This window comes from Lepus europaeus, chromosome 13 (assembly GCF_033115175.1).
Source record: "Lepus europaeus isolate LE1 chromosome 13, mLepTim1.pri, whole genome shotgun sequence".
Classification (NCBI taxonomy): domain Eukaryota; kingdom Metazoa; phylum Chordata; class Mammalia; order Lagomorpha; family Leporidae; genus Lepus; species Lepus europaeus.
In genome coordinates this window covers 59,705,696-59,731,850 of record NC_084839.1, presented here as the reverse complement: position 1 = coordinate 59,731,850, position 26,155 = coordinate 59,705,696, and the positions used below count along the sequence as shown (strand labels likewise).

The 26,155-nt window shown below is 42.9% G+C and overlaps 1 protein-coding gene across 6 annotated transcripts in view; it reads left to right on the top strand.

Moving 5' to 3' along the window:
• VPS54 (VPS54 subunit of GARP complex) overlaps positions 1-26,155 on the top strand; it is a 132,213-nt gene that overhangs the window by 89,386 nt on the left and 16,672 nt on the right. For 5 of the 6 annotated variants that reach the window (XR_009867804.1, XM_062209526.1, XM_062209525.1 and 2 more), the window contains exons 17-20: positions 16,248-16,353; positions 17,217-17,304; positions 17,758-17,879; positions 17,993-18,073. Coding sequence is in view for 4 of the 6 variants with exons in the window: in XM_062209526.1 (XP_062065510.1) it covers positions 16,248-16,353; positions 17,217-17,304; positions 17,758-17,879; positions 17,993-18,073 (397 nt within the window). In the remaining 2 variants the exon portion in view is untranslated. Of the gene's footprint in view, positions 1-16,247; positions 16,354-16,610; positions 16,712-17,216; positions 17,305-17,757; positions 17,880-17,992; positions 18,074-26,155 lie in introns of those variants that run through there. The other variant, XR_009867805.1, reaches the window with a different exon arrangement.

The following is a 26,155-nucleotide window of genomic DNA, read 5'->3' as shown; positions in this document are numbered from 1 at the left end:
GGTTGCCCCTGGCCGTCCTTGCCCTTACCCGTCATTGGTAACCCAGGCAGCTTAGCCATGAGCCCTGTCTTAGGTTGGTGCAGGACGCTGGGTGCTTTACCCGTCTTGGGGTGTCGCGTGACTTGTTATTATGGGAGCGTGGTGAGCTTTCTCCACTGCCTGTCTTAGGTTGTTCCGGTCCATCCGAAATCTTACCCGTCGTTGGCAATATGGAGAGCACCGGGGACACTTCTCCAGTTCAGGGGATCATAGCCCTTTGTGGCTAGCAACCTCTAGTAATGAACCTCAACCTGTCTTACCCTTGTTGCCTCTATGTGCTGTTGTATAAACTGTATATGCATGGGCCAATAGCAAGGATTAAAAGCAGGGTAAGAAGCAGTCCAAGAAGAGAGAAGAGGTAGGGAAAGAGTCCATTAAGGCCCGTCCAAAGGGGGCTTTCTTGGAGTTCTCTTCGTCTTTTTTAGGTCCTCCTGAAGTGTTTTGATGATCACGTTTGGGTCATTGAATCCCCCGTCACTGGGCTGGGCACTTCTTGTCAGGATCACAGTGAAGAGTAGCGTCCGCATCATCACCTGCCTCTGGATCTCCATCCGTTTCTGGAAGAGGAAAGACAAGGGGATCTCCCTCAGGGGCAAACTGCTCCCTGGGTGGGTTGTTACTTGCATCGGGCATAGGCCTGATATTTCTGGCCGGTATTCAAATTGGAGTCAACTCCCCTATGGGGAACACACAGCCAAATCCTCTTCCCAACTGAATCAGTGGGTCAGGCCCTCTCCAGAGTCGGGTGAGAGGGTCTCTCCATCTAACGAGCATCTGAGGTTTAGCGGTTAAATGTCCCCAATGTTTTTGGAACCTTGACTCCCTTGACCCTTTCAAAAAATCTAAAATATTGATAGTAAACAAGGCCTTATGTAACTGTAGATGGGGGGTAGCCACTCCCCCTTTTTGTTTTAATAACTGTTTTTTGAGGCATTGATGGTTTTTTTTTGTTTTTGTTTTTGTTTTTTTTTTTCACATTAGCCTGTTCCTGTGGGTTGTGAGGAATTTTAGTAGAGTGTTGAATCATTTTACATCTTGGCAGCACTTTTAAACATCCCAATTGGTTATTATCTCTGTATATCTTTTGATATCTCCAGGGGCCCTTTTGGAGATACCAAAAGTTTAGAGAATTTAGAACTTTGATTTTTAGAAAGTTTGTTAAAGGTGCCAAGAGAACTTAGAGTATCTGGTTAGAATAGAATTCCTGAAATGATAGCCCTTTATTAGACAGGATGATCTTAACACTTTTAGACCAGATCTAATCATAAAGGTATTTAGCAATGCTTTTCATCAATTTACACAATACATTACCTTGACAGAACATGAATTTTATGTTTTTTGTTATTGAATAAACCAGAAATAAACACCTTGAACATAAGAGTTAGTATACAAAATGATTACATGACTTAGAACTACTTAACAGAGCTAAAAAGAGCTTACATGACCTAACTTTAGAAATGGCAGAGTAACCCATTAAGCAGACACTGTTAAAAAGAGACACTATAGTTTTTGCAAAAGCAGATCTGTAAAGGAAACAAGTTTAAAGCATAAAAACTTATAAGACCACCTTAGCTGGAAAGCAAAAACATGAATACAACATAGGTCCGACATCATTTACAATATTTTAATACACTGCATAATTTGAATAGACTCAAACAGTTGTTACTTTAACAAATTTAGAGCCCCATCCTTTGAGAGTTCCAGGGATCCTACTGGAAGTCCCAAAGTTGTTAGACTCCATTTGAGAATTTAAACTGTTAGAGAGTCCAATCGCTCAGCCAAGAACTAGTACGTATAACCAAAGCTGTGGGGTAGATCTGATCAGAGTTAGGTAATCACTTAAACATTAAAGACAGACAAATCCAATAAAACACGAAACCTTCAAGACACGTGCAAACTCTCAGATAAGTTCTTCCTGTATAGAGGAAACGGGTAGAAACTTAAGGTTTCTGGCTGGAAGCCAGATTGGGGCTGTCTCCCCTATGGGGAAGACACATCCAAATCCTCTGCCCATGGTGATTAAGGGGTCTGGTCCCCTCCATTGTTGCGTTAGAGGGTCCTTCCATTTAACCTGAACCTGGGGCCTGGGGTTTAATTGGCCCCAGTGTCTTTGGAATTTTGATTCAGTTGACCCCTTGGAAAAATTTAAAATATTGATAGTGAACAAAGCCATTTGTAATTGGATATGGGGGCTAATTCCCCCTTTTTGTTTTAAGAGTTGTTCTTTTAGGCATTGATGATTTCGTTCTACAATTGCCTGGCCCTGAGGGTTGTAAGGTGTTCCTGTGGTGTGTTTGATATGCCATCTGCTAAAAAAGTCCGACATTGCTTTGCTAATAAAGCAAGGTCCATTATCCGTTTTAACCTGTGCTGGCAGGCCTAGAGTGGCAAAGCATTGAAGGAAATGTGATTGTGAATGTTTAGCCTTTTCTCCTGTATGTGCTGTGGCCCAACAAGCTCCTGAATAAGTATCGATGGAAACAAAAACATATTTAAGCTTACCAAAGGCTGAAAAATGGGTGACATCAGTTTGCCAGAGAGTGTTGGGTTTGAGGCCTCTAGGATTTACTCCCTGTGTCTGTAATGGGGGCACCTTCAGGAAGGGTTGACACGTTTTACAAGTGTGAACGATTTTTTTGAGGTCCCATATAGGGACTTGGGGGAACCTGTATCGTAGGCCCCTCCAATTGATATGGGTTAAGTCATGCAATTGAGTGGCTTCTTGTAAAGTTAATGCTTGTGGGCCGGTGGCTAGTTGATCAGCCCAATTATTTCCAACAGACAGAAACCCAGGGAGCTTTGAGTGTCCCCTCAAGTGCTGGACATGAATGGGAGCCCCCCTTCCCTCCAATAAACCTTTGAGGGTAACCATGAGGGGGGAAATAGGGTTACCGTCCAGTCTAATATGTGCTTGGGGGACATGAGGCAGAAGGTTAACCATATACAGGCTATCAGAATATAAGTTAAAGGGCCCTTGAATGTCCTGAAGAACCATAATTACAGCAAACATTTCTTTATATTGTGCTGATCCTTGGCAGGGTTGGAACCTTTGGCGGCTTGGGGTTTCCTGTTGACCCTCGAAGGCTGCATAGGCAGAGCCTGCTTGACCCCCATCGGTGAAAATATGAGGGGCATGGAGGATGGGTTTGGAAGAGAATAAAGAAGGCATTTTTAAGGGAAGTCGCCATAGCATGACGGTCCATTTGGATGGCCCATAATGGCAATCGATGTGTCCCAAAAACCCTTCAAGGGAAAGGGCAAGACGGGCATTTGCCCTGGTAAGCCATTCAACGTCTGACATCCGAAAGGGGAAAACAATGGTATGGGGGTCAGAGCCATAATGCCTCTGGGCCTGAGTTCTGCCCTTGATTATAGAATCAGCAAGCTGATCAGCCTGAGAGTATACCCGAGGTGTGCCCCCCAAGGGGGTGTGAATCCACTCCATTGGTTCCCCTTCCTGAGTCAGGACTGCAGAAATCAGGGTAATCCCTGCAAACAGCCACAGAGAGAAGGGCTTATTGGCAGAATACCTTTTTAAAGAAACTTTATCTAGGGCTTCTTGAAACTGTAGAAATATCACCCGATGACTATCTGTAAAGGTAATATTATCTTGTGGCATTTTATTTTTTAGCAGTGTGAACAAGGGCACAAGACTATCCTTGGGGATGGGTACCCAAGGCAGTAGCCAATTAATTTCCCCCAAAAGCCTTTGAAGTTGAGTTAGGGTCATGGAGGTTGGGATATCCAACAGAGGTTTAAGGGGACTGACTTGGGTTAGAGTTAAATGGGTACCAAGCACCTTAAAAGGGGGTACCCTCTGAATCTTACTAGGAGCCACCGTGAATCCTCCCTCCGTGAGTGTTGTAAGGACCTGGGTTAAAAGGCCCTCCAGGAGGGCAGGATCTTTGTGTCCAAGGATGATGTCATCCATATAGACATAGGCCAGGGAAACATCTGAACTTAATATGGGCTCCAAAAGTGTGGCCAGGTACTGTTGGCAGAACGCTGGACTATTAGCCATCCCTTGTGGTAATACTGTCCACTCATACCGTTGATCGGGTCGAGAAAAATTAAGGGAAGGGATGGAAAAGGCAAATTTTTCACAGTCATCCGGGTGCAATGGGATAGAAAAGAAACAATCCTTAATATCTATTACAGCCAGGGTATACTCTGAGGGTATGGCGGGGGTCCAGGGCATGCCTCTCAAGGGGGTGCCCACCAATTCCATCCTTTCATTTATTTTACGAAGGTCCTGAAGCATGCGCCAGGCCCCAGACGCCTTTTGGATAACAAACACTGGCGTGTTCCAGGGGCTTGTGGAAGGGCGTAAGTGTCCAAGGGTCATTTGTTCTTCCACCAGAAAGCGGAGTGCCGCGAGTTTAGGTTGCGTTAATGGCCACTGCTCCACCCAGATGGGACTTCCCGGCCTCCACCTGATAGGTGGCACCCGGGGAGCAGTGGCCTTTAGGATTGGGGGTATACTCGAGTGGATTCCTTGGGTTCCTTACGATTGGTGAGACAATCCTTTTGCTTGACCCCTTCCATACCCCCGCCGTGGCCCTGAGCCTCTCCTTCCTCCGGAATACCCTCACGAAAGGTCTGGTGATCCGTAGTAACCACAGCATCCATTTGCCCTAGCATATCCTGTCCTAATAAATTAACTGTGAGGTTTTTCGCTACCAGGGGTCGTATTTTTCCCTGTTCTCCATCAGGACTGACCCATTTCATGAGGGCAACTGTTTCCTTAGATCGAGAATTGCCCCCCACTCCTAATATTGATGGCCCATCCGCTAGCTCCCAGGTGGGTGGCACCTCCTCTTCCCGGAGTACCGTCCTATCCGCCCCAGTGTCGATTAGGCAGTGAAACCTTTTTCCACCTATGACAACACTCATTTTGGGACGGAGCCCCTCCATAAGGGGGGCAGTCCAGTGGGCTTGGATTGTTCTAGTACGGGTTACCCCAGGCTTCCCCTTGGATGGGGTTCCTCCTTGAGTTAACGGGGCTGGAGGATGCCCCCCCTCTAGTTTAAAGGCTTCCCTTCTATATCAAATTTGGACCTGCAATCCTTTTTCCAATGATATCCCTTCCTGCACCTAGGGCAGGGGGTACGGGGCGGCTTTGACCCTCCCAGTCTATTAGTCAAGGAAGCTTGAGGGCACTCCCGTTTAAAATGCCCCTCTTGCCCACACTTGAAGCAGGCTCCCTGAGTGGCCTGCCCGAGTGACTTGGAATTTTGGGTGGCCAGAGCCTGAGTAATAGCCTCTGTCATTGCCGATGTCTGGGCTGAGAGGGCCTGGGTCATGGCCGTCGTCTGAGCCTGTAGGGTCATGGCCAGGGATTGATTTTGATGCTGTTGCGTACCTACATCCTGCGAGGCCACTACCCATCGACTTATCGATGCTTCCCTCAGGCCAGCGCAGGCCGTCCTATGATCAGCATTCATTCCTTCCCAAACAAGCATTTTAACAAACTGATCCCGAAGGTCCCCAGCTGGCAACTTACGACGGAGACTGTGTTCGACCCTAGCTACAAAATCTGGCAATGACTCTCCTGGCTTTTGTCGCACCCCTGCGATGGGAGATTCAGTGGGCCCCTCATCCAGCTTGTACCAGGCATTAAGTCCGGCCTGCCTCACTTGTTCACGGTACGGAGCAGGTAGCACAGCTTGCTGGATCCCCGTAGAGAATCCTTCCCCCGTCCCAGCCAGCATAGTGTATGTAATAGGGATAGCTGGCTGGGCTGCTCGGTTAGCTTCGGCTCTCACCCGGCACTCCTCCTTAAAGAAGGCGCACCACTTTATGAATTGTGAACTCGTGAGGACTGCTTTGGCTACGTCCAACCAGTCCTTGGGGACGCATGGATGATAGGCTATATCTTGTAGCAATGTTTGGGCCCAGGGGGAGTTTGGGCCATCCTCTGCTACTGCCTTGCGGAGTTCTTTGAGGTCCTTGGCCTCCCACGGGTACCATTCCAAGGGCCTATTAGCCCCCGGAGCTAAATTAACAGGGTAGGCCTGAGGCGGCGAGTTCCCAGGCCCAGAGTTCAATTCCTTACACTGCTTTATGTCTACCGGACAAGCTTTCGCATAGGTTACCTCCCCAAGCCCCTGTCTTTCAGTGGAGGGCTGGCCATTGGGATTTAGGTCACACAGGTCCCTCTGTGGGGCCACACAGAATGACGCTCCCTCCTCGCTCCCAGGCGCATATGGCGGGGGCCTGGACTCCTCCGAAATGTAGGCAGAGGGGGGAAATTTTACTTTTGTTCTAACCTCCACTGTCTGTGTTTCCTCATCTTTCCTACTGTCGATATCTTCCTCTGTCTCTTCTGTATCCCAGACTGCCTTAAAAATAGAATTACCCATAATAAAGGTTTCACTCACCCTGAGAGACCGCTTAGCCTCGGCCGAAATGTAACTGTTCGGGCCCCACGTTGGGCGCCAGATGCTGGGTCTTAGTCCACCCGTACAAGGATGGACTGGGTCCGAGGAAAGGTGAGTGCGCAGCTCGTCCGTTCCCCAGCCTCCCGATCCCGGAGACAATCAGACGCAGCGGGGAGCCAAGTCTAGCAAGGACTCATTTACTTCCTGAGAAACAGAACCTTTTATAGCACAAAACTGCAGAGTCATTGGGGCAGGGCTAAGGACCAGCCAACCACTTAAAAATTCACCTTACGGGGGGCTTTCTATAGGACTAGCCATATGTCTATACACTTGTTACTAGTTTTGTTACCTCCCCTGATGTTGCGCAACCAATCAGTTTTAGTGGTAAACAACTTTGGATTCCGCCCACCTTACTTCCCCTGGGGTCCATCATGTAACTAATTTCCCCACACAAGTCCTTGGGCCCTGCACCCCATGGGAGACCAGGGGAAGCACCTGGCTCCTGCCATCGGATCAGCGCGGTGCGCCGGCTGCAGCGCGCCTACCGCGGCGGCCATTGGAGAGTGAACCAACGGCAAAAGGAAGACCTTTCTCTCTGTCTCTCTCTCACTGTCCACTCTGCCTGTCAAAAAAAAAAAAAATTAAAAAAAAAAAAAAGAAAAAAACATTACTAATACCCTAAGAGTCCGCACCGTTCTCCCCTTCTGTTTCTTTTTTGTAAGTGTGAAAGAGTATACTGTCATTTATGTGGTATGACTCAGTGAAGTAACATTTCTTTCTTTATGTTAAAGATTTATTTATTTATGTGAAAGGCAGAGTTACAGAGAGACAGAGGCAGAGAGACAGAGAGGGGTGGGGGTCTTCCATCCACTGGTTCACTCCCCAAATGGCCACAATGGCCAGAGCTGGGCCAGTCCAAAGCCAGGAGCCAGGAACTTCTTCCAGGTCTTCCACATGGTGCAGAGGCCCAAGCACTGGGGCCATCTTCTGCTGCTTTTTCCAGGCCATAGCAGGGAGCTGGATCAGAAGTGGAGCAGCTGGACTAGAACCGGCACCCATATGGGTGGCTGCTTTACCTGCTCTACCACAGTGCCAGCTCCACAGTAATATTTCTAACTATATACTTAAATGATATGATGACACCTAATAGTGTTTATCCTTTCTATATATAAACTATCACAAATAAGAGAAATGGATATTTGTGTTTTTGGGTCTGACTTATCTCACTTAGCATAATGATCTTCAGTTGTATCCATTTTATTGCAGATATCAGTATTTTATTATTTTTATGACTGAGTAGTAGTCTATCATGTATGTATATACATGACATTTTCTTTATCCAGTCATCAATTGATGGACACCCAGATTGATTCCATATCTTAACCATTGTGAATTGAACTGCTATAAGTATGGCAATGCAACGGCCAGAACTGAGCTGATCCAGAACCAGAGCCAGGAGCTTCTTCCACGTCTCCCATGTGGGTGCAAGGGCCCAAGCTCTTGGGCCATCCTCTGCTGCTTTCCCAGGCACATTAGCAGGGAGCTGTATTGGAAGTGGAGCAACCAGGACACAAACCAGCAACCATATTGGATGCCGGCACTGCAGGTGACGGCTTTACCTGCTACTCTACAGTGCTGGCCCCACCAGCCCAGTTTGGACATGTTGATGATATTAATTCTTTTAATCTATCAACATGGAATATTTTTTCCATTTTTATGGGTTTCTTCTATTTATTTAATTGATGTTCATCATAGAGATCTTTAATATCCATGGTTAAATTTCTCCCCAAAGTATTTAATTATTTTTGTAGCTGTTATGAGTGGGACTGATTCTATAAGTATATTTTTTTGTGTTTTATATCCTGGAAATTTGCCAAATTTTCTTATGGTTCTAATAGTCTTTTAGTGGAGTCTTTGGATTCTCATAAAAAGGATCATGTCATCTGCAAACAGGGATAATTTGACTTCTCCTATCCAATTGGTATCCTTTTGATTTATTTTTCTTGCCTAAGAGCTTTGGCTAAAACTTCCAGAACTATATTGAATATAGTGGTGAGAGTGGGCATACTTGTCTGCTTCCAGCCTTTTCCCATTGAATATGATGCTGGCTGTGCATTTGTCATACATTGCTTTGTGTTGAGATATGTTCTATGCCCAGTGGTTTTTTTTTATTTTTTATTTTTTATTTTTTGATAGGCAGAGTGGACAGTAAGAGAGAGAGACAGGGTATAGAAATGTCTTCCTTTACCGTTGGTTCACCCTCCAATGGCCGCTGCAGCCAGTGCGCTGCGGCTGGCACACTGCGCTGATCCGAAGCCAGGAGCCAGGTGCTTCTCCTGGTCTCCCATGGAGGTGCAGGGCCCAAGGACTTGGGCCATCCTCCACTGCACTCCCAGGCCACAGCAGAGAGCTGGACAGGAAGAGGGGCAACCTGGACAGAATACGGCACCCCGACTGGGACTAGAACTTGGGGTGCCAGTGCTGCAGGCGGAGGATTAGCCTATTGAGTCTCGGCGCCAGCCTATGCCTAGTGTTTTTTAAGGTTTGTATCATGAAAGGATATTGTATTTTATCAAATGCTTTCTCTGCTCTATTGAGCTAATTGTATGATTTTTATTCTTCATTTCATTGATGTGATATATCACATTTATTGATTTGTGTATCTTGAACTGTCTCTACATCCCTGTGATAAATCTCATTGGTCTGCATGAATGATCTTTTTTATATATTGCTGGATTTGACTTGGCTAGTATTTTGTTGAGGATTTTTGCATCTGAGTTCATCAGGGATATTGGTCTATAGTTCTCTATTTTTGTTGTATCTTTTTCTAGTTTTAGAGTTAAGGTAATACTGGCCTCCAAAAATGAGTGTGTGTGGTGGTGGTGGTGGTGGGGGCAGTGCTGTGACGTAGTAGGTTAAACATCCACATGTAGTGGCACCAGCATCCTATGTGGGTGCCAGTTCGAGTCCTGGCTGCTCCACTTCTGATCCAGCTCTCTGCTATGGCCTGGGAAAGCAATAGAAGATGGCCCAAGTGCTTGGGCCCCTGCATCTGCCTGGGAAACCCAGAAGAAGCTCCTGGCTTTGGATTGGTCCAGCTCCAGCTGTTGTGGCCATTTGGGGAGTGAACTGTCGGATGGAAGATCTCTCTCTTGTCTCTCCAGCTTTGTAACTATGCCTCTCAAATCTTTTTAAAAATGAGTTTGCCATGGTTCTCTATCTTTCAATTGTGTTTGAATAGTTTAGAAGGAATTGGTGTTAGTTCTACTTAAAAGTTTGGTAGAATTCAGTAGTAAAGCCATCTATTCGTGGGCTTTTCTTTATTGGGAGGCTATTACTGATTTAATCTCATTCTGGGTTAGTGGTTTACTCAGATTTTCTAAGTCTTCATGCGTCAATTTTGGTAAGTTATATATGTCTAGGAATCTATCCATTTCTTCTAGATTTTCCAATTTGTTGTCATATGCTTGTTTGTAATAATTCCTAATGATTCTTTGAATTTTTGCGATATCAATTGTAAATCTCTGATTTTATTAATTTGGGTCCTCTCCCCCACTTCTTTTATTTATTTATTTTTGGTTAGTTGGGCTAATGGTTTATTAATTTTATTTTTGTTAAAAAATCAGGTCTTTGTTTCAACTTTTGTATTTATTATTTCTATTTTTTATTTCTTTTCTAATTTTCATAGTTCGTTCCTTCTAATTTGGAGTTTGACTTGTTTTTCTGGGTCCTTGAGATGCACTGGTAGATCATTTATTGGTACCTTTCCAGTTTTTTTTATTTAGGCACATATTACTGTAAACTTTTTTCTTAACACAGTGCTTTTGCTGTTTAACCTTAAGTTTTGACCTATTGTGCTTTGATTTTCATTGATTTCAAGGAATTTTTCAGTTTGCCTTTTGATTTCTTCTATGACCCCACTGTTTATTCAGGAGCATGTTGTTTGGTCTCCATGTGATTGTATACTTTCTAAAGTATCTTTTTTTGTTAATGTCCACTGTCGTTCCTGTTATGGTCAGAAAAGATACATGATATTTCAGTTTTTTAATTTGTGAAGACTTATTTTGAGTCCTAATATGTAGTCAATCCTAGAGAATGTCCCATGCACTGATGAAAAGAATATGTAATCCACAGCTTTGGGATGAATTGGTCTGTAGATATTTAGGTCCATTTGGTCTGTAGTATAGATTAACTCTGGTTTTTATATATTTTTTAAAGATTTTTACTTATTTATTTGAGAGGCAGAGTTCCAGACAGAGAGAGGGACAGAAAAGTCTTCCATCTGCTGGTTGATCCCCAAATGGCCACAGTGGTCAGAGCTGGTACAATCCGAAGGCAGGAGCTTCTTTTGGATCTCTCATGTGGGTGCTGGGGCCTAAGCACTTGGGCCATCTTCTACTGCTTTCCCAGGCTGTAAGCAGAGAGTTGGATTGGAAGAAGAGCAGCTGGGACTCAAACCAGCATCCATATGGGATGTTGGTGCCACAGGTGGAGGTTTAGCTTACTATACCACAGTACCAGCCCCAGCTCTGTTATTTCTTTGTTGATGTTTTTGTCTGGTTAACCTGTTCATTGATGAAAGTGGAGTCATCAGTTGTTATTGTATGTCTCTCTTTATACCTATTAGCATTTATTTTATTTTATTTTTTTATTTTTTAAGGAATGCAAATTTCATAAGTACAATTATAGGAATATAGTTATTCTTCCCACCATACCTGCCCTCCTACCCATACTCCCACCCCTCCCCCTCCTCCCTCTCCCTTTCCTGGTCCCATTCTCCATTAAGCTTCATTTTCAATTAACTTTATACTCAGAAGACCAACTGTATACTAAATAAAGATTTCAACAATTTGCATACACACACACACACAAACTGTTTGAGAACTACTTTTACAGCTAACTCTCTTAATACAACTCATTGAAGACCAAAGTCCTGCATGGGGAGTTACTGCACAGTGACTCCTGTTGTTAATTTAGCAATTAACACGCTTTTTTTTTTTTTTTGTAGATATTTATTTATTTTTGACAGGCAGAGTGGACAGTGAGAGAGAGAGACAGAGAGAAAGGTCTTCCTTTGCCGTTGGTTCACCCTCCAATGGCCGCCGCGGCCGGCGCGCTGCAGCCGGCGCACCGTGCTGATCCGATGGCAGGAGCCAGGTGCTTCCCCTGGTCTCCCATTGGGTGCAGGGCCCAAGCACTTGGGCCATCCTCCACTGCACTCCCAGGCCACAGCAGAGAGCTGGCCTGGAAGAGGGGCAACCAGGACAGAATCCAGTGCCCCGACCGGGACTAGAACCCGGTGTGCCAGCGCCGCAAGGCGGAGGATTAGCCTAGTGAGCCGCGGCGCCGGCTATTAACACGCTTTTTTAAAAAAAAGATTTATTTATTCGAAAGTCAGAGTTACAAAGAGAGAGAAGAGGGAGAGGGAGAGGGAGAGAGAGAGAGAGAGAAATCTTCATACGATGGTTCGTTTACTCCCTCGTTGGCCTCAATAGCTGGAGCTGTGTCAATCTGAAGCCAGGACCCAGGAGACTTCTCCAGGTCTCCCACACAGGTGCAGGGGCCCAAAGACTTGGGTCATATTCCACTGCTTTCTCAGGCCACAGCAGAGAGCTGGATCAGAAGTGGAGCAGCCAGGTCTCTAACCGGTGCCCATATGGGATGCTGGTGCTTCAGGCCAAGGCATCAACCTGCTGCGCCACAGTGCTAGCCCCACAATTAACACTCTTATGTATGACATCAGTGACCATCTGAGGCTCTTTACATGAGCTGCCAAGGCTATGGAAGCCTTTTGAGTCCACAAACTCCATCAGTATTTAAACAAGGCCATAAGCAAAGTGGAAATTATCTCCTCCTTTCAGAGGGAAGTTCCTCTTTTTTTTGACAGGCAGATTTAGACAGAGACAGAGAAAGGTCTTCCTTTCCATTGGTTCATCCCCCAAAATGGCTACTACGCCCGGCATGCTGCGCCGATCCGAAGCCAGGAGCCAGGTGCTTCCTCCTGGTCTTCCATGTGGGTGCAGGGCCCAAGCACTTGGGCCATCCTCCACTGTCTTCCCGGGCCACAGCAGAGAGCTGGACTGGAAGAGGAGCAACCGGGACAGAATCCGGCACCCCAACTGGGACTAGAACCCGGGATGACAGCGCTGCAGGCGGAGGATTAGCCAAGTGAGCCACGGCGCTGGCCAAGTTCTTCCTTCTTTGATGGCCCCTCCTTTCCGCTGGGTCTCACTCACAGAGATCCTTCATATAGAACATTTTTTTGTGACAGTGTCTTGGCTTTCCATGCCTGAAATGCTCTCATGGGCTTTTTAGCCAGACAGGAAGCCTTAGAGGCTGATTCTGAGTTCAGAGTGTTACTTAAAGCAGTTGTTGCAGCCTCAATCTTTTTCGCAGTCCTGGCGCACAGGCCTCCCACAGTCATGAGCACCCAGCCCCTGTTAATTGTCCCTGCCAGAGTCAGGAGTCTCCACTTGGCTGGTTGCTGGGCTCGGACAGGAGCTGGTGCAGCTATTACATATGTCCAAAAATGGTGCCTGCTGTATTGGCTTGTTACAGGATACTGTTGTAAAGTGATTGGAGAAAGAGAAACGTATCCCTGTTTTTTTTTTTTTTTTTCTCCTCCCTTTAGTTTGGCAAGTACACTATCCCCCAGGGGGCTCCAAGCCAGGTTCCCTCTAAGCTCTTCCTGCAGCTTTATCCCCAGTGGCTTGGGCTGCTGTGGGCTGGTCTCATCTCACTTTCCAACACTGGTGCATAGGTTCTGGGCTGCTGTAGTCCTGAGTTGTGGATGTCCACGCCCTCCATTTAGGTCTACTGTGTCCCCCTAATTTGCATAGAGATTCCTCTGCCTTTCTCCCTAACTCTTCCCTGAGACTGCACTCTCTCCACTGTTTTTAAACTGTCTTCTAGACTAGAGCAGTAATCTTCCTCCCTACTCCACCATCTTGGAACTCTCAGCATTTGTTTTATAAAACTGGGTGTCCTGGCTTTTGGTGTATATATATTTATTAAAATCACATGCTTTTGTTGAATTGATCCCTTAATCATTACATAATGACTTTATCTCTTTTAAATTTTTGTTTTAAAGTCTGTTTTGTTTGAGTATAACTACTCCTGCTTGGTTTTGATTTCCATTTGCATGGAATTTCTTTTTCCATTCTTTCACTTTGTCTGTATCTATATTGGGGAAGTGTGTTTCTTATAGGTTGCATATAGATGAGTCTTGGTTTTTTCATCCATTCAGCCAGTCTGTGTTTTTTAGTTGGATAATTTAGGCCATTTACATTCAAGGTTATTATTGATAAGTAATCACTTAGTCTTGCCAGTTTTCCATGAATATTCCTATTGTTTGCTTTGAATCTTTTTTGTTCTTCTTCTAGGTTTCCTGCCTTCACATTCTTTCATGATGTTGAATATCTTTCTCTGTTTCTGTGTGTAGTACCTTCTTATATATCATTTGTAAGCCTGGCTGGGTAGTGACAAATTCTTTGAATTTTTGTTTATCTTGGAAGGTTTTTATTTCATCTTCCATTTATAAATGAGAGTTTAGCTGGGTAAAGTATTCTGATTTGGCAGTTTTTTTTCTTTTATTACTTGGAGTATATCTCCATTCTCTCCTGGTCTATAAGGTTTTTATTGAGAAGTCTGCTATTAATATTATGGGAAATCCTTTAAAGGTGATTTTGCATTTCTCTTTGGCATATTTTAGGATATTCTCTTTATGATTTAATTTTGCAAGTTTGTAATGTATAGTGGTAAGGATCTTTTCTGATCATGTTTGTTTGTTCTGTGTGCTTCCTGTATTTGGATGTCCATCTTTCTCCGTATTGGAGACATTTTCTGATATTATTTCACTGAGTAAGTTTTCTAAACCATTCTCTCTTTTTCCATACCTTCAGGAATTCCTAATATTTGTATATGTGGTCCTTTGATGATACCCTATCATCTCAAATACTGTTTTTGTCTCATTTTTTTCTTTTGTCTGACTATTTCTAAAGACCTGTCTTGTGGATCAGTTTGTCTTCTGCCTCACAAGTCATAAAGGCTTTCCACTGTATTGTTTTATGTGACTTACTGAATATTTCTTTTCTAATATTTGTCTGATTTTTCTTCATTGTCTCTCTGCAAAATTTCATGTCTATGTCATGTACAGATTTGCTTATTTCATGTAACTGGTTAACCTTACAGTCATTCCTTTGAGTTCCTTTTCAGGCATTTTTTTCAGTCTCCCCTTCTTCACAGTCCATTTTTTTTTTTTTTTTTTTTTTTTTTTTGGACAGGCAGAGTTAGATAGTGAGAGAGAGAGAGAAAGGTCTTCCTTTACCGTTGGTTCACCCTCCAATGGCCATTGTGGCCGCCGCACTGCGCTGATCCAAAGCCAGGAGCCAGGTACTTCCTCCTGGTCTCCCACATGGGAGACCAGGCCATCCTCCACTGTACTCCTGGGCCATAGCAGAGAGCTGGACTGGAAGAGGGGCAACCGGGACAGAATCCGGCGCCCTGACCGGGACTAGAACTTGGTGTGCCGGCACCAGAGGCAGAGGATTAGCCTATTGAGCTGCGGTGCCGGCCCCACAGTCCAGTATTAATGTATTACTGTGTTCCTTTTGGGGAGTCATATTGCCTTCCTTATTCATATTTTTTGTTTTTCTACATTGACTTTTGTGCATCTGCGGGTTCTTTTGTTACGGTCTCCTCTAGAGGGTGGATTTTTTTTTATTGAAAGCTTTATACCTGGAAATGTGCCTCTAGGGGTTGGTGGAATGCCTAAGGCTTACGCTTGAATTCCAGGGTATGTGCTGGGTGACGAAAGGGTGCTCTGGCAGCCCCTTTGTGGGTGGGGCAAGAGTCCAGAGCAACACAGAAGATGAGCATGGTGGAGCACATCTGGCTACAGTCAATGGGGGAAGGGGATGTTGGAGCCCACTAGCATGTTCACAGTCCCAGTCCTCTGCAAGGGTGAAGCAGCCGATTCACAGGCTAGAATGAATGCACAGTGGCAGCACACCTCACCTACCTAGGCACACACACCATCCAGAGCACTGACCCACTCTGCAGTGCATTCCCCGACCCCTCCACCAGATCCTTCCCCAGTGTGGAAGGATCTGCAAGTCTACAGTCAGGTTGGGTGGGTGTATGGAAATTTAGCTGTAGACCATGATCCTCTCAACTCCATAGACTTTTGCCCAGGACTCTGAAAAGTCACACGGTGCAGGGAGCCTGCTCTCTGCCCTGCATATGGCCCCATCTCTAGCTGGGGTGGCCTCCCTCAACAGTGGGGCTGCCTGCTGTTCAGGATAGAATTCAGCTGCTATTCCTTATAGCAAATTGAATCTGGTGCATTGGTGGGGTGAGAGGTGGGAGATAACGTGGCCTCCCTTCATAGGCGAAGTAGTCACCAGACCCCTGCTGGCTCCCCAAGCCAGATTTGAAGTCACTGTGGACCCTGGAGTTCTTCCTCAGAGCCACCAGTGATGGGAACCTCAGCAGCCTCCTCTCACCTTACCCTGGTGAGATGGTATCTCCCAGCCAGGAACTAGCCATGTATACGCAGGAGCAGATGGCCCCATGGCTGATGGTGTTGGTATCTGCCCTCTCTCTTTGCTATCCTGTGGAATTTCTGTTCTGTTCTGTCTATTCTCCACTGAAAATTTCTCTCAGTCAGTCCCCTGGGAATGTGGTCCTTTGTTTTTCTGGTATCTTTCTGTGGCTGAGGTCAGTGTAGCTTCTAACTTCTTAGATCCCCCAAGAAGTAATACTTTGATTTTTATATGCCAAATCAATTTTTTTTGCTGTTTTGATTATCTACTCTTTGTTTTCTTACAGAACTGTATTGCTGTTAATAAGAATTATTCTTGAATATTGCCAGTGTGTGGATAACATCCCATCTGTTACTACTGACATGCTTACTCGTCTGTCAGATTTATTGAAGGTGTGTATGACTTCACCTTGATATGGAAATAGTTGGAAGAATTAATTCATTAGGTTATGACTAATCTTTCAACTCTAAGCACTTCAAGGTCGAGTTGTCTTTATGACATTGATTTTGTGACATTTGATTGTGGTTGAATCACAACATATTACTGGAAAAAGGCTGCCTGCTTCCTTATCACTCCACATTTAGTGAATCCTCATTACACCCATAGAGTTGTTAATGACATTGGAGACAGGAGATGATTTGTTCGTTAGGTGCTGAACATGACTGAGGCCACTTAGGTCAAAAAACCTGGACTGGTTTCAAATGTGCATGGAAGGAATTCACAGAACTTTACAAAATTCATCTCACTAAGGTTAGAGATTTTTCTTACATCGTTCTTTCAGAGCCATTGACGTAAAATGAAAATGTAGTGATAACTTTATTCAGCCATTTCATATTAACAGATATTTTTAACTGTTAGTATATAGGAAAGGCTTTATTTTTCCAAACTTCTATTCTGTCAAGTCTGTCTTGAACTGAGTTTTAGTTCATAAAGATTTTTGTTATCTGTTTCAAAAGTGGAACTTTACAATAAGTGTTACCAAACTAGTTTTGCGAATGCAAATTAAAGATTTCTTAAAACTGATCTTTTAGAATCTCTCAACTTTGCCCTTACCAGACAGTAAATATTATCATTTGAACTACCCATCTCCTATTTTATTACTGTATAAATATGTCCTAATTGCCTCTACTAGAAAATTCATTTGGTCCTTGAATGAGAGGAAAGAGGAATGTAGTTTTAGAATAGTTAACACATTGCTAGCATATAAAGAATGGTTTTTAATAAATTACTGTATTTTTTCTCCTTCCTTTGTTAGTACTTCAATTCAAGAAGTTGCCAGTTAGTTCTTGGAGCCGGTGCACTGCAAGTTGTTGGACTAAAAACAATAACTACAAAAAATTTGGGTATGGTTTCTTGCATTTAATTCACATGCTGAGGTGTTAAAATGATGTCATTGTTATTATGTTTTTATTAAACCTGATGTTTTCATGGCTCTAACTAAAGCCTATACAAAGTGACATGCTACCTCACTCTTTTTTTGTATTATAAATGAAAATTTAATCACTGGGAAAATGTCATGAGGAATTTCTACTCTAACGAGTTATTTGGAAGTTGTACTATGCTAGAAAATACTAAGATGAAATGTGTAGGAACACTTTATGAAAGGTATTTGAATGTCAGAAGAGATTCAGGTGTCTTGTTAGTGTCCTCACACTGTTAATGTTCACAGCTTCAGTCCATTGGATGTTCGATATATTACTCACTACTAAATGATACTTAATTTGATATGTAATTGAAAATCAACTAATACCCTTTTTCTTGTTTCTCTGTTGTACATCCGTTCCCTGGATCTTCAGCTCTTTCTTCAAGATGCCTACAGCTAATTGTGCACTACATTCCTGTGATCCGGGCTCATTTTGAAGCTCGACTACCACCTAAGCAATGTAACATGCTTAGGCATTTTGATCATATCACTAAGGTACTTTTTCATATATTTTGTATTGGCATTTCATAGATTTAATTCCTTAATTGTTGAGTATTTTTTGGATGTGTCTTAGGGAGTTTAACATCAATATTATTTCTCATTTACAGGACTATCATGATCACATAGCTGAAATATCAGCTAAGCTTGTGGCGATAATGGATAGTTTATTTGACAAGCTGTTGTCAAAGGTAATGAATTATGGAAATGTTTTGACTTTGCTTAAAGGTATTATGAATTTTAATTTTGTAGAGAATCCTTTATAAATAAGGTAAGGTATGATAACAGATTCTAAATTTTCAGAGGATATTTATCAATTGGTATAACTAAAATATTTGTTTTCAGAAAAATGTGACCACCTTCTATGATCAAGGCCACTCATAATAGACTAACCCACAGTTGTATACAAATTAAATTCTTCATGATTTGGAACACAACTTGGTACAGTTTTCACATTTGTCAAATAACTTATCTTCTAAAGGGCTTTAGTAGTAGGGAATGTGATTTTGATAATGGAAACCCTGCAGAAGTTTGTGTTACCTGAATTGACAAATGTGTACCTTCTTCAAAACAAAGTTCAGGGGCCGGCACTGTGGCATAGCGGGTAAAGCCGCTGCCTGCAGTGCCGGCATCCCAAATGGGTGCCGATTCGAGTCCTGGCTGCTCCACTTCCAATCCAGCTCTCTACTATGGCCTGGGAAAGCAGTGGAAGATGGCCCAAGTCCTTGGGCCCCTGCACCCGTGTAGGAGACCCAGAAGAAGCTCCTGGCTCCTGGCCTCAGATCGGCCTAGCTTTGGCCTTGCGGCCAATTGGGGAGTGAGCCTTCAGATGGAAGACATATCTCTCTCTCTCTCTCTCTCTCTTCCTCTCTCTCTCTCTCTCTCTCTCTCTCTCTCTCTCCTTCTCCTCTGTGTAACTCTGACTTTCAAATAAATAAATAAATCTTTAAAAACAAACAAAATTTAGCTTGAAAGCCTTCCAATGACAAGGCAAAGATCAAAACAAAAGAAGTAAGTAGATATTTTAAGTAAAATTTGTTACTTTATTTTCCATGCTGAAAATGCAGAGTCTGAGGTAGTCATAATCAAATTCTACCTTTGTTTCTTTTGTTTTTCATTACCAGCAGGTGATTAAATGAAGTGATTCTCCCCAAAGAATTTCTAATTATCCTGGGAGAGCATCTTCAGAAAAATACATTTATTCACTTCCCATTGCTTTTGCCTTATCCCTGTTTCCTAAGTTCTTCAGTCCGTGTTTTAAGGAGAAAGCAGAAATTTCATAATTTGAAGTTTTTTTTTTTATTTACTTATGTATTTGAAAGATAAAGAGTTCAAGAGGAAGTGAAAGAGAAAGAGAGATCATCCATCTACTTGTTCATTGCCCAAACGGCCATTGTGGCTGGAGCTGGGTTAGGAACCTGGAACTCCATTCAGGTTTCCTACATGGTTGCAGGGTCCTAAGCACTTCTGCCATCTTCCATTGTGGGCCATCTTCTACTTTCCCAGGCACAATAGAAGGATCCAAAGTGGAGCAGCCGGGACTTGAAGTGACACTCATATGGGATGCCAGTATTGTAAGGGTTGGCTTAACCCACTGTGCTGCAACCCTGGCCCCAGGAAGGAACTTTGATTTACTTTTCTTCGTACTTGCATCTGTTTGAAGATTTATTTGTTTGAAAGGCAGAATTACAGTGAGAACAGGGAGAGACAGAGACAGATAAATCAATCTTCAATATTCTGGTTCACTCCCCAAAAGACTGCAACTGTGGGGGGCTGGGCCAAGTTGAAGCCAGGGGCCATCAGGGTTTCCCATGTGGGTGCAAGAGCCAAGGACTTGGGTCATTTTTTGCTGCTTTCCCAGGTGCATTAGTAGGGAGTTGGATCAGAAGTGGAGCACGACTTGAATTGCCACTAATATAGGATGCTGGTATCACAGGTGATAGCTTAACCTGCTGCATCGCAATGCCAGTGCCAACATCCCCTTATAATCTGAAATGTGCAGCAAGCACATAATAATCATAAAATGACAACATAAAGTCATGCTCATTCATACACATAAACATGTACCTAAATCTTGAAGATGACAGAGAGAAAGGAAAATATTTGTTTTGTTGACATTTCTTACATTTTGGTCCTAAAACTCCTTTATATTTTTAACAATATTTGAGAACCCTAAAGAGCTTTTGTTTTTGTCATTTGTACCTCTTTGTAAGTACTGTGTTAGAAATTAGCCGGCGCCGCGGCTCACTAGGCTAATCCTCCGCCTTGCGGCGCCGGCACACCAGGTTCTAGTCCCGGTCGGGGCACTGATCCTGTCCCGGTTGCCCCTCTTCCAGGCCAGCTCTCTGCTGTGGCCAGGGAGAGCAGTGGAGGATGGCCCAAGTGCTTGGGCCCTGCACCCCATGGGAGACCAGGAGAAGCACCTGGCTCCTGCCATCGGATCAGCATGGTGCGCCGGCCGCAGCGCGCTACCGCGGCGGCCATTGGAGGGTGAACCAACGGCAAAAGGAAGACCTTTCTCTCTGTCTCTCTCTCACTGTCCACTCTGCCTGTCAAAAAAAAAAAAAAAGAAAAAAAAGAAATTAAAACCAGGGCCACCATTCTGATGCTGGCGTCCCATATCAGAGTGCTGATTACAGTCTTCAGCTGCTCCACTTCCCATCCAGCTCACTAGTGAGAAAGTAGCAGATTAGGGTTCAAGTGCTTGGGATCCTGCCACCCACATGGAATATCTGGATGAAGTTCCAGGCTTCTGGATTTTGAGGCGTTTTGAGGAGTCAGCCATCTAAGTTGGAAGTTGGAAGATCTCTTTTTCTCTTTGAGATAGATAGATAGATAGATAAATAGGTAAAAAGAAAGAAAAATAAAAAGTTTAAAACACAGGAATACACAAACATATTCTGTTAGCTGTTAGAATGATGACATCATTACAAATCATGTAAAAAGCCCTGTTATTCAATCATGAGAGAATGAGAATAAAAACAGATAAATCTACTTTATTCAGTCATGAGAGAATGAATGTGAAAAAGATAAATATCATGTTAATGTTATTAGCAAAATGGTTTTTACTTCCCTGATTCCTCAAAACTGTCTCTAATTCTCAGACACCAGACCACACTTTGAAAACCTCTGGTGTAGTTGATAATATATTACTGTATGCTTCACTTTCAAGAAACTTAAGGAATTTATAATTATGTACAAATATATCTTTTAGTTCCTAGTTTTGTATGGTGAAAAACAATTGTTTAGAAAAACTCTGTGTTCTTCACAGGTGTCAGGTACAAGCTATATTCAAAAGCAATTCTATCTATCCTGCCAATTTCCTTTTATACATAAGCACTCTTCTGCATAACAAAAGTCAGTAACATACCTGTCCTCAAATTTACCATCTAACAAGGGACTTAACTGTAAACAGCTAACATACAGAAAAAGTTAACAGGCTGAAGAATATAAGGAAACAGAACTAAAAATGTGCCTAAATAATCTCTCATTTTGGTCATCCACAGATTTTGAGTAAGAGTTGGAACTGTGGCCAGACACTAACTGTGACAACATATTTTATTTTTTCTGTAAAGAAAAAATTATTTAATGAGCTTCCTCTATATTCAACACCTATGTTTATCAGTTATTAATATTTCATTTTCTTTTGCTAAATTATTTTGTCATAAATTTGAGGCATTGTAGTATTTCATCCATAAATATGTAAGTATATATTTTTAAAAACTAAGAACACACTACCATTATCCTGGTTAACAAAATTGACAATAATTCTTCAAGGTTATCTAATATTTATTCTCCTATTTGAAATTTACCAGTAGTTCTAATGTGTCTGTAAAAGAGTTTCTTTGGACAAAGGCTTCATGGCTTATTCATTTGGTTATTTTATCTCTTATGTATTTTACAAACTAGATTACTTCCCTCTTCCTCCCTCTTTATTAGTGTCATTGACTTACAGAATGTGGACAGCCTTTGTCAGTGTAGGGTTCTCACTCCTGTTTTCTCCATTAATGACTTCTCTTGGTACCTTGGCATATTGCATTCTCCCTGGATTAACAACTCTCTGCACTCCCTGTCCTATTTCCTTTCTTTTTTTTTTTTTAACTTTTATTTAATAAATATAAATTTCCAAAGTACAACTTTTGGATTATAGTGGTTTTTTCCCCCCATAACCTCCCTCCCACCCACAACCATCCCATCTCCTACTCCCTCTCCCATCCCATTCACATCAAGATTCATTTTCCATTATCTTTATATACAGAAGATCAATTTAGTATATACTAAGTAAAGATTTCAACAGTTTGCACCCACACAGAAACACGAAGTATAAAGTAGTGTTTGAGTACTAGTCATACCATTAATTCACATAGTACAACACATTAAGGACAGAGATCCTACCTGGGGAGTAAGTGTACAGTGACTCCTATTGTTGATTTAACAATTGACATTCTTATTTATGATGTCAGTAATCACCCGAGGCTCTTGTCATGAGCTGCCAAGGCTATGAAAGCCTTTTGAGTTCGCCAACTCCAATCTTATTTAGACAAGGCCATAGTCAAAGTGGAAGTTCGCTCCTCCCTTCAGAGAAAGGTACCTCCTTCTTTGATGACCTGTTCTTTCCGCTGGGATCTCACTCATGAGATCTTTCATTTAGGGTTTTTTTTGTTTGTTTTGTTTTTTTTGCCTCAATGTCTTGGCTTTCCATGCCTAAAATACTCTCATGGGCTTTTCAGCTGGATCCGAATGCCTTAAGGGCTGATTCTGAGGCCAGAGTGCTGTTTAGGACATCTGCCATTCTATGAGTCTGCTGTGTATCCTGCTTCCCATGTTGGATCATTCTCTCCTTTTTAATTCTGTCAGTATTATCAGACACTAGTCTTGTTTATGTGATCCCTTTGATACTTAATCCTATCATGATCGATTATGAACTGAAACTGATCACTTTGACTAGTGAGATGGCATTGGTACATGCCACTTTGATAGGATTGAATTGGAATCCCCTGGCACATTTCTAACTCTGCCATTAGGGGTAAGTCTGAGCATGTGCTGAACTGTACATCTCCTCCCTCTTTTATTCCCACTCTTATATTTAATGGGGATCACTTTTCAGTTGAATTTAAACACCTAAGAATAACTGGGTGTTAATTACAGAGTTCAACCAATAGTATTAAGTAGAACAAAAAAATACTAAAAGGAATAAAGTAGCAAGTTGTTCCTCAACAGTCAGGACAAGGGCTGATCAAGCCATTGTTTTTCATAGTGTCCATTTCACTTCAACAGGTTTCCTTTTAGGTGCTCAGTTAGTTGTCACTGATCATGGAGAACATATGATATTTGCCCCTTTGGGACTGGCTTATTTCACTCAGCATGATGTTTTCCATATTTTTCAATTTTGTTGCAAATGACTGGATTTCATTTTTTACTGCTGTATAATATTCTATAGAGTACATATCCCATAATTTCTTTATCTAGTCTTCCGTTGATGGGCATTTGGGTTGATTCCAGGTCTTAGCTATTGTGAATTGAGCTGCAATAAACATTGAGGTGCAGACAGCTCTTTTATTTGCCAATTTAATTTCCTTTGGGTAAATTCCAAGGAGTGGAATGGCTGCGTTGTATGGTAGGGTTATATTCAGGTTTCTGAGGAATCTCCAGACTGACTTCCATAGTGGCTTTACCAGTTTGCATTCCCACCAACAGTGGATTAGTGTCCCTTTTTCCCCACATCATCACCAGCATCTGTTGTTTGGAGATTTCTGTATGTAAGCCATTCTAACTGGGGTGAGGTGAAACCTCATTGTGGTTTTGATTTGCATTTCCCTGATTGCTAGTGATCCTGAACATTTTTTCATGTGTCTGTTGGCCATTTGGATTTCCTTTTTTGAAAAATGTCTATTGAGGTCCTTGGCCCATATCTTAATTGGGTTGTTTGTTTTGATGTTGTTGAGTTTCTTGATCTCTTTGTAGATTCTGGTTATTAATCCTTCATCTGTTGCATAGTTTGCAAATATTTTCTCCCATTCTGTCAGTTGCCTCTTCACTTTCCTGAGTGTTTCTTTTGAAGTACAGAAACTTCTCAATTTGATGCAATCCCAGTAGTTAATTTTGGCTTTGACTGCCTGTGCCTCTAGGGTCTTTTCCAGGAAGTCTTTGCCGGTGCCTATATCTTGCAGGGTTTCTCCGATGTTCTCTAATAATTTGATGGTGTCAGGTCGTAGATTTAGGTCTTTAATCCATGCTGAGTGGATTTTTGTGTAAGGTGAAAGGTAGGGGTCTTGCTTCATGCTTCTGCATGTGGAAATCCAGTTTTCCCAGCACCATTTATTGAATAGACTGTCCTTGCTCCAGGAATTGGTTTTAGATCCTTGATCAAATATAAGTTGGTTGTAAATGTTTGGATTGATTTCTGGTGTTTCTATTCTGTTCCATTGGTCTATCCATCTGTTTCTGTACCAGTACCATGCTGTTTTGATTATAACTGCCCTGTAGTATGTCCTGAAACCTGGTATTGTGATGCCTCTGGCTTTGTTTTTGTTGTACAAGATTGCTTTAGTTCTTCGAGGTCTCCTGTGCATCCATATGAATTTCAGCATCATTTTTTCCAGATCTGAGAAGAATGTCTTTGGTATTTTGATTGGTATTACATTGAATCTGTATATTGCTTTTGGGAGAATGGACATTTTGATTATGTTGATTCTTCCAATCCATGAGCATGGAAGGTTTTCCCATTTTTTGGTATCCTCTTCTATTTCTTTCTCTAGGATTTTGTAATTCTCATCGTATAGATCTGTAACATCCTTGGTTAAGTTTATTCCAAGGCATTTGATTGTTTTTGTGGCTATTGGGAATGGGATTGATCTTAGAAGTTCTTTCTCCACCAAGGCATTGCCTGTGTGTACAAAGGCTGTTGATTTTTGTGCCTGAATTTGTGGCATCTCCCACTGAGACTACTCACGTCTCAGCCAGACCGTGAGTTTTCCCACACACCCTCAGGTTTTTTTTTTTTTTTTTTTTTTTTTTTTAAATACAGTCTTGGTTCATAAGCTCCACACATTTACTAGGTCTTAGTCTCCTGTTATTTCTCCTCACCAGAGTCCAGTTTTTCTCCTTGGCTGAGGGCAGGCGCAGCCCTGAGTTGGCGCAGCTATTACTTATGTCCAAAATGACGGCTGCTCTATTGTCTTGCTTGCCTTTGTAAGGTTAGTGGAGAGAGAATCATTTCTGTACTGGTCCCTTTTATTTTTTTTTCTCTCCTCTAGTTAGGCTGGTGTACTTTCCCCCATGGGGCTTTAAGCCTTGTTCCCTCTAGGCTCTTCTTGCCACTTTTCCGCCAGTGTCTCAGGCTACTGCGGTTTCACCTCACCTCCCTTTCCAGCACTGGTGCATAGACTTGGCAGCTGGGGTCCGGAGCTGTTCGCACCCGTGCCGTCCATGTAGGTCCACCATGTCCCTCTAATTCTAGAAGAGTTTCCTCTGCAGTTTTTTCCCTAACTCTTCCCTGAGACTACAGTATCTCCACTTTTACTAAACTATCTTCCTGGACTATGAGTGAGCTCCCTCTCTATTCTGCCATCTTGGAGCTCTCTCTCTATTTACTTTCATGTGTTAGCCAAGATTGTGGGGTTTTTTTTTCAAGATTTATTCAGTTTTTATTTGAAAGGCCATATGACAGAGAGAGAGAGAGAGAGATGGATGAGAGAGAGAGATGAGAGAATCTTCCATGTGCTAGTTTATTTTCCAAATGGTTGCAATGGCCATGACTGGTCCAGGATCTAGGGTCTCATACTTGGCAGGGGCCCAAGTACTGGGGCCATCATCTGCTGATTTTCCAGGAAAATTAATAGGATGCTGGATCAGAAACAGAGCAGCCGGAACTTGAATCAGCATTCTCACATGGGTTGCTGGGAAGGCAGTGGAGGATGGCCCAAATGCTTGGGCACCTGCACCCACGTGGGATACCAGGAGGAAGCACCTGGCTTCTGGCTTTGGATTGGTGCAGTGTGCCGGCCGTAGCAGCCATTTTGGGGGTAAACCAACAGAAGAAAGACCTTTCTCTCTGTCTCTTTCCCTCAGTGTCTAACTATATCTGTCAAAAAAAAAAAAAGAATAGTAGATGATAGAATGCGTATGGCAGAAAGATCCATGGCAGACCAGGAAGTGAAGGTGATAGGGAGTGTACTCAGTCATGTGGTCTCTCCTTATAAAGCCATCTATGATTGAATGGTGGGATCCACTTCAGCAACTTAATCCAGTCCACTAACTTCCCAAAGCCTCCC